General features: G+C 33.8%; 1 protein-coding gene across 1 annotated transcript; it reads left to right on the top strand.

Annotated features, from left to right (window-relative positions):
- Nucleotides 1-626: 626 nt before the first annotated feature.
- On the top strand, nt 627-8,985 carry LOC143083138 (uncharacterized). The gene is made up of 7 exons (XM_076259368.1): nt 627-847; nt 2,521-3,098; nt 5,009-5,196; nt 5,903-6,097; nt 7,495-7,608; nt 8,032-8,170; nt 8,778-8,985. The coding sequence occupies exons 2-7, from the start codon at nt 2,530-2,532 to the stop codon at nt 8,959-8,961; spliced, it is 1,389 nt and encodes a 462-aa protein (XP_076115483.1). The 5' UTR covers nt 627-847; nt 2,521-2,529; the 3' UTR covers nt 8,962-8,985.
- Nucleotides 8,986-9,641: the final 656 nt, after the last annotated feature.

The following is a 9,641-nucleotide window of genomic DNA, read 5'->3' as shown; positions in this document are numbered from 1 at the left end:
TTTCACATTTCCTTATATTCATCATTCTTATTTGAAATAATTGATGTCATTGCCAAGACAAATTTGTTTGGCCCTTGGTACCCTTAATTCGAAATACATCTTCTTCTTCTGTATATGCAGATAGAATACAAATGTGGAATAAATGAAATTACAAAATGGGGTTTGGGCATATTGCATTTGAACAAGAACAAAATCGCTATGTTTCCTCAAAAGTTTTTAACTGTTTAATAAATACCAGTTTGTCACTCAAATGTTCTTAAATGTTACCATTCTATAACAGCATTGTCAAACCTGACCAAAGTGATGCAATCAGTTTTGTTTTACTGAATGCTATATATTTATTCAATCATGTCTTGAGTATACATACGCTTTTCCATCTTTCGATAGAAATTTTCATATAAATAGATTGCTTTGTATGCTGATCAATATATAATTGGAAAGTTCGTGTATAGAAATATAGCAAATATTATCTTTTTGAAATATCTCCAATAAGTACGCCTTGGTCATGCAAGACTATCCAAAATATTTTACTTATTTTGAAATAAGGTGAGACTATTCATTTTGCATGTATACATATTCATAAATAAAACTAAATGATAAAAATCTTGTCTTAAGTTAAATATACATAAAGTGATAACTAATACATTGTGTCTTTTCCACATTGGACCTTGGAATTCCACAATGATTTGTTATCGGTGACATACATGTAGATACGAGTATATCAAATCTCACCGTCACCGATCCATTCGTTAGATATTTTATTTCATTGATTGAAATTTAATAATGTTAAATGACATTGTCGACAATTCTTGTTTAAACGAGGAAGTATAACGTAGACTATTTCCCGGTAAGTGAGTTCATTTCTTAAGTGGGAAGAATATATCTTATGTATGCCAACAGCAATGCGGAAGTGTAAGGGGAGGTTACTCTTTATAAGTTGTATGCGATCTTCCTACACAACTTATACGCAATAGCCCGATATATGTCTTGAGAATTTTCAGGAGCGAAATAATGCTTATTGGGAAATGTACATAATGAGTAACACATAGTTAGTTTTTTTTTAATAATGTATTAAAGGAAATTGCAAAGGAACTTCAATTTTAAATATTATACAAATTTCACATGGATTTGACATTCAAATAATGAAATATAATCCATTTTTAATAACCTTCTGAACACTTATAAGATTGACAGGTTCTAGTTTATAATACACTATTCTTTTAATTTATTTGATATAATGCAACATTTTCTTTATGCACCTCCTCTAAAAATAAAAGAAATTAAATGTTGTATTCTTCTTACATGTATATATTCATATCATATTACACGTACAATTAAATGTATCTACTTTTATAAGTTTAGATTAATACTTGTACTGACTATTTATTCATTTATGCAAAAATGACCACCTGTTCGTCGGTTAAACAAAAAAAGGTGATATTTACCACTGAACATGTTGTAACATGGAGTGACAGTATTATTGGGTGGGGGGGGGGGGGGGGGGTATGTTTTTTTTCTGCGAGAGACAAAAACGAGTTCCTATATATCAAAAATCGTTTTGATGTGAATTCTTGGGGATTGTTGTAGTACAGTGTACAGGCAAGGTTACGTACTCCTGTTTATGAGTAGACCGCATCTAGAAGGCCTATTTACTTCCAACCTCATCCTTATCTGACTCTTATCTCAAATATGTATGTTATATGTTGGAAACCAGTATTCACTATTTGTTCAGCATTGCACATGCTTATTGCTCACTTGAAAACTGAAGCCATTTATACAAGTCAATATTTTTACTGATGTGCACAGAGTATGGTTGCGAACTTTTTCAAGCATATACATGTACACAAATCGATACTCTTGGAAAAGACTTTCTTTTACTGTTCTTTTGATAAATAGCAAGAATATGCAAAGTATGCGAAGAACAAGGAAACACGAAATGGGCAAATAGCAAGGATATACAAAGAATCCGATAGAAAGGGAGCCTAGAAATATACACCTTTTAACATGTCAAAACTTTAGTTATTGTCATAGTAACTCGAGAAAAGGCAAATTTCTAAACTTCAATCGTATATATATATAATATTTAAATTCGATCCCGATTTAATCTGTCAAATTGGAAAACTTGTTATCACCGTTTGTTATTGAATTAAGCTACCGTAACAATCTAATAGAACAGGTATGGTTAATTGAATTTGAAATAAAATTCTTGTCTGCAAATGTATATTTATGGTCCATTAAATAACTTAAAGAATAGCTTCAGGGATTTATGTCATTTTACACTCAAAGTAAATTGTATACTGTTTCTACTTTCCAAAATAATAACAATTCATTTTACCCTTTTAACATTGTGTCCTTAAAATTCCAGACATTTAACAAACAGTCGGCGTATTCAAGATTTTATTATTACTACAATGTTCACTTTTTAGATGATCAGAACGACAGGAAAATAAAAAAAAAGAATGCTTGACTTTTTTACATATAATAGCTGTTCATATCTCATGTCTCTTTCTGATATTGTAGATAACCAACATGAGAAACCGAAAATTGGATAGTAAAACAACACAAAAGAACCCGCAAACAAAGAATTCACCCTTAAAAAATGGAAAGATACAAAAAGACTTCAGACAAGATTCAACACCAGTATTTACTATAATTATAATTGTTCTATTTTTATCCGTTTTATTTGGTGCTTTGTATGTATTTCAATCAATGTCAGCGTCAGAAGAAAGTGGCGAAACGAACTTTGTGACGGATCCATCAAAAATGCAGAAAAGATCTGATAAACAGTCAGATACGTTGGCAAATAAAACACCAAAAAGTGAGAAACTAACTCAAACAATATCTGATAATACTCAACACATGGATAAAAGTTTTCCAACTGACAATGTTCCAAAGCATGACAATTCAAAAAGTGTTTCGCCACCTGAAAAGGTGAAACCTCAGCCTAGACAAGGAATTGATCCAAAAATTGAAGAAGAAATGAATAAGTTTAAAAGTACTTTGCAGACAGGAATGTCACCCAAAAAGATATTTGCAGACGGCAGAAGATTGCCGCCAGTAGAATTACTGCCTCAGAAGCCTAATAACAGTTCTGTAAAGTAAGTTTTCTCTCTTCATTTTCATTATGAATGTTCTTATTTATAGAAGATGCGGTATGAGTGCCAATGAAACAACTCTTCAGTCAAGTCAATTTGTAAAAGTAAACCATTATATGTCAAAGTACGGTCTTCAACAAGGAGCATAGGCTCACACCGAACAGCAAGCTATAAAGGGCCTCAAATGTTTTTTTATTTGTACGACATATATCAAAAGCACCACAGATTAACCATGAGTACACAATATACTTTAATAATTGAACATGCATGCACACCTAGTATAATGCCTTGGAATATGGAAACAATTTTTTAAAAACAAAACATTTTGGGTTTTAGTATCTCATATTTTAAACAGTTCCGTCTTTTAAGCTGGGGTCACACATTTACGATTTTTACTGCCGTCGTTGTTATGAGCTTCCCGGTAATAGTTTGTTAAAAATCTGTTCATGATCTTGTAAATTGTAGTTGGAAATTCAAACTTTATTAAAATTTTGGAAACATTAATTTAATCAAAGCAACAATCAGATATTGTTCAGGTAGCGTCCGAACTCAATATCCCGTTCTCAGTCCGATTCTAAACCGATTTGCATCTTTCCACGGTTAAAAACGACCGAATATATCCCGAAAGCGTCCCGACTCTGCCGAATGCGATCTGACAGACATCAGACAGTGAACTGACGCAGACGGAAGATATCCGTTAGAAAACTGTCGCCATATTTGGGATGATCAGGTACTGTCGGATCGCAATCCTGTCTCAATCTACTTGATTGCATTACAAACGGCTTTTTCTGGACTCAGTCGTATCGTGTTCTGTAAATGTCGGGACTCAGACGAGGGTATTATTGCCGAATTACGTATTAATAACGGGACTGTTCCGGGACGGTTTCGTCAAAGACGGTTCGCATTCGGGATGCAATCTGGACTCAATCGGCAAAAAACAGCAATGACAAATCTCTCCAGATCATGCCCATTCCTCAGAACACCATCCAGAAAACACAGAACATTGTTATGAGATTTTGATCCGATACAGCAGAATCTGTTACGACATAATCACGATTGTAATCCGACTAGACAAAATCGGATGAGTTTTCCCGAATGTTACGGGACGCACCTAACTGTCGGCGTGCTTTTCCGACCTCTCCTATCCGTAGGACTATGTTACGAACGTATACTACAGCGTTCAGGCAATAATAAAAATAGGACATTCCAGATCATTGAAGATATAGTAATCCGACTTTTTTTACTTTTCGTGTCTTAAGGCTGTCTGATCTCAAACGGGAGCAATAATCGGCACTGTGTGAACGATGCATTATGAAACTGTGTGGTAACTTTAGTTATTTTTTTTTTTATTGTCAATCTTCGAACGTATCCGATATAAAAATAAGGAGATGTGGTATGATTGCCATTGAGACAAATATATATACCAAAGTTCAAATGAAGGGGATGTTAGAAATTATATGCAACCGCATGGTCTTCAACAAGGAGAAACACATATACTGTAAAGTCGGCCATTAAAGGCATTAAACTAACCGCTTGATTTATAACAAAAAGCAATTTAGCAGACATTAACCAACGTCAACCACTGAACTGCCTACTCGCACACTATTCTGTAATTCTTGTAATTAGGAAGGAAAAAAGACTCTATCAGTTTAAGTCTAAATTAAATTTTGAAAACTTATAAAAAGAAGATGTGGTATAATTGCCAGTGAGACAACTCTCCACAAAAGACCAAATGACACAGAAATTAACAACTATAGCTATAGGTCACCGTACGGCCTTCAACAATGAACCAACCCCATACCGCATTGTCAGCTATAAAAGGCCCCGACGGCCTTCAACAATGAACCAACCCCATACCGCATTGTCAGCTATAAAAGGCCCCGAACTATAAATGTATAAAATGTTTATTTTAGAGTATACCTGTATGATGAGTTTTTGTCAGAGGCGGAATGTGACGGGTTGATGAAAGCACACAACAGACACGTGACAGAAATATCGAAAAAAGATCCAATCGTATGTTTTGACACTGTCAACACATTACGTCAACATTTAAAAGCAGCTGGAGTCAACCGCAAAGTATCTCCTAACGACTTTATGCCAGGTAACTAAGCATTTTGTTTGCATAAGTTTACGACAAACAAGCGAAGCATCTCCGGTTGTACTCTTGTTTGTTATCTAGCAATCTTAAGATTTGTGTGTACTATAATTTTTTTAGTATTATCACTATACTATACCGGTATTTGTTTTGTAGTTTATTTTTACGTTTAACTACTTTTTCCATGATGTTACTTGTTCTTTGACGAAGGAGCCTTGACTGAGAAATGTTCCTGTTTCTTGATATCAGTTTAGGAACCTCGGTGACTAAGATGTCTGGGTATTCCAACTACTGTATCACTAAGGTTGTGAGTTCGAATCCCGCACGTTGCAGGTGCATTCGACTCCAATCTTAAATGACTATATAATTGTCAGTTTCCCAACTGAAGAACAGTTGTTCTCTTCGGGCAATCCGGCTTTCTCTTCCAAAGAAAAAAGGACAGCCACGAAAAATCCATGAATGCTAAAAGTGGTGTTAAACATCAACCAATCAATAGTATCTGGGTTTTTTATAATTGCGTTTTTTATTAACTATATACAATTTTTACTAAATTTTGTACACACACAAATGGACCAGAAGCGTATCTGTAATATTTATAGTCGTATACACATATGTTTACATACATTAAACACGTTTTAAAGCAATATTACTTAAACGTAGTACAGACATGTCAATTTTGATTTTGTTTATTTGTGTTTATTTCCTTTTGCAGGTACAACATGCTTGGATAAAACATTTTCTTCCGAATTTAAAGACCATATACATTCTAACTGGAGTTATAGTACAGCATTTTACCGTGGAGAAAGTAGGTTCTCTAACGTGTTCGAGTATCGAGTAAAAGAAGCTACAGCATTAAAACCGGAAAATGGCGGAAAATTTCAAATCACATCATATCCTTTAAATGTTGGTAAGAACACTAGTGTATGTTTCTTCGTGTTTTATACAGGTTTAAGTGATGAATTAACTACAAAAGTCTAATATTGGTTGTAGCTAATTAACCATCAAAGAGACCAACCATACAAAAAAAAAAACACAGACGCACACACACAACTATGGTGGCCGGATGCGGCCATTTCGCCTTTTCGCGTTTTCGCGTTTTCGCGTTTTCTCCTTTCACTTTCACGCGAAATCGAGAAATCGAGAAATCGGGAAATCGAGAAATCGAGAAAGCGAAATCGAGAAATCGGGAAATCGGGAAATCGGGAAATCGAGAAATTGAGAAAGCGAAAACGCGAAATCGAGAAATCAAGAAACCAAAACGCGAAAACGCAAAAGCGAAAACGGGAAATGAAATAGATTTCTCGATTTCGCGTTTTCGCTTTCCCGATTTCCCGATTTCTCGATTTCCCGATTTACCGATTTCTCGATTTCTCGATTTCGCGTGAAAGTGAAAGGAGAAAACGCGAAAAGGCGAAATGGCCGCATCCGGCCACCATACACAACAGCATTTTCACATCAGACTTTATAAATAAGACTGTGTGGTATTTGACCATATATTCATCAGCTGCCAGCTTGAGTCTAGATATTCATCATTGAGTTGCATCATTTTTATAGAGATAATAGCATTATACATGATGTATGATATGGACAATATTTGGAAAATAGTAAAATACAATGAAATTGGGTTTATTTACGAATAAATTAATTATACAACTGTGAATATATGTAGGGCATTTATGCCATTTGTAATTTTTGTCTTTTTTACAAAGTGTTTTGTAGTTCCGTTGTGAAGTCTTAAAAATCGTGTCTTATGACAGGATATTCCAAAAAATATCAGTTTACTTATTATAGTTTAAGTGTTACAAAGACCTTAGATGGAATTTACTATGTTTTAGGTCCTTTTTGGTATAATTGCTTTTCAACTGTTTCAATTTTTTTTTACATCCTAGGGTTTTAATAATTGGGCTTTGATCGTTGCTTATGATGGGAAACCAAGAATAACGCTTTGGACGCATAAAAGTGAAAAAGAGTTGTTTTCAATTTTGTTCACCTTTTTTTTAGCATATGAGATCCCTTATGTGTAAACTGCTATATAGACAACTAAGTGAGTGTGAAATTGTAGCAAGAAAGCAAACATACAACAAAAACATTGATTTGAGTAAAATATCTATTTAGCTAAGCTGTTGTTCATATTTAATTTTGAATCGAATGTGCGCTTATAAAAACACATAAGGGCATTAAAGGTGAATTATGTATATTCAAGGTCAAATGTTCTGCGTTTTAAAAGGGTCATTATCTATACGTTAACTGTTCTGAAATCGATTTTTTTTCCCTTCATTCCAAATAATGAATATATCATTTCAGGTTATAAGTTACATACCGACTGTATAGAAGACAACGAAGATAAAAGGGACAGAGTAGCTACAATTTTAGTTTATCTACAAGACGTTGAAGAAGGAGGTGAAACACAATTCCCAGGTACTTCATACAAATACAAAATTTGATGGAAAGCAACTACAGCCAAATTAAAGATTTTTTAAAAGGGTTACGTATTTGTCTTTTGTTTATATTTGTACATAAGTTAGGCCGTAAGTTTTCTCGTATGAAATGTTTTACATTGTCATTTCGGGGCCTTTTGTAGCTGACTATGCGGTATGGGCATTGCTCATTGTTGAAGGTCGTACGGTGACCTATAGTTGTTAATTTCTGTGTCATTTTGTCTCTTGTGGAGATTTGTTACATTGGCAATCAATTCACACCACATTTTCTTTTTTATATAAACATGATATTTGAAAACAAATGATAAAAAGGTAGAAAAAAGTAGAATATGTTTTGCTGTTTGCTTACGATAAGCTTCAATCAATAAACATTTAACAGAAGGATATTAATGATATTTAACAGAACTTGGAATATGGGTGAAGCCGAGAAAGGGGAGAGCTTTAGTATGGAACAATATGAACGAGAAAGGAAAATGTGAACATCTGTCAATACACCAAGCTGCCAAGGTCACTAAAGGTCATAAGTTTATACTACAAAGATGGTAAGTGTAGTAAGGAATTACTTGTATAAATGTAAAATACATAAAAAGGACAGATTGTTTTAAAGCATAACGTATAACAAAAAATGGTATATTATGAGGTAGAAGTTAACTATATGTAAGGAAGCCATAGCAATAAAAGTTAGGATGATAGATGTTTTATAGTACCGCCTAATGATATTTGTTACGAGAAACATTATATTAAAAGATGCTGGTTATGACTGAAAAGTATGGGGTATTTTTGTGTTAATGCAAGTCTGATACCTACAACATTGAAAAGCTGGAAAATGCGCAAACAAGCCAGATTGTACAACAAGAGGGACAACCAAAAAAGAATCTCTTTTGTCACGTATTTAATTTCAATTTTTCAGCTTGTACCAAAATTATGTCCAAGACTTAACAAACAGAAAAGCAATTTAAATAATTCAGTTTTGAACTGATTGAAAAAAACTGTATTGGGAAATTATTTTTTTTAGAACATTTAAGTTGAACACATTCATGTACCATACTAATGCACACAAGATAAAATCAAAATCGGATAATTTTGAATAGTTGGAGAATTTAAGATATTAATTGTAAGTGACACAAAATATTTTTTTTATTGATACAGGTATTATTATACAAGTTTTTATTCCCTTGGAAAAAGACCCCCAGAACCACACATACCCGTAATGGAGTCGGGTACACCTAGAGTGTCATGTGATGAGTATGCGCATGGCAGCTGTCGGTGGTACGACGAATGGAACTATGACCATATTATTGAATATCAGAAACAAAAAATTACACTTATTTAAATTTAAATAAATAATGTAGATCAATATAGTGTTGCTAGTGTTATTTACTTATTATGGCGACAAAGAGTTGGCGCCTACAAACTAGTTCGACTCCGCCACATTCTGTATTCATATGCACACAGTTCCTTGTGAGGTGCTGATCAAGTGTTGTTACTTAATTATCCAAGTGAGGGGTCTGTTAATTAGTTGCCTGGTTGTCGTTTGTTGCTGTATCATATATTTCCCGTTCATATTTTGTATTTTCTAGTTTGAATTGTTTAAAATTTGTAATTTCGGGGCCTTTGCGGCACGAGTTCTGCTCTTTGTTGGCGGCCTACAGTGATCTATTATAGTTGTTAAATTTGGTCTTTGGTGATTAGTTGTCCAATTGTAAATCATACCGCAACATTTTGTTTTGTTATATTTAGTAATGACAGTTAATGAGCACACACACAACAAACGGATTTTAAGACCTAAAAACCTTTCAACTTCCGACTGCATTTGGCATTGTAACTTTTTTCCATATTCGAGTGTTGAGTTTTTGTGTAGACAAAACGAGTGTTTCGAGTACACAATTCGAATCCTGGTATTTAAACTGTTTTTATTAGGAAACATGTAAAAAAAAAAACAAAAAAAAAAAACAGAAAACAAATGAAGTTCAGAGCCAAGAGTTCCAAGTGGCTAAAAGGCCAAGTGATCTA

The sequence above is a fragment of the Mytilus galloprovincialis genome, chromosome 7 (genome assembly GCF_965363235.1).
Source record: "Mytilus galloprovincialis chromosome 7, xbMytGall1.hap1.1, whole genome shotgun sequence".
NCBI lineage: Eukaryota > Metazoa > Mollusca > Bivalvia > Mytilida > Mytilidae > Mytilus > Mytilus galloprovincialis.
This window is presented reverse-complemented; position numbering and strand designations above follow the sequence as displayed.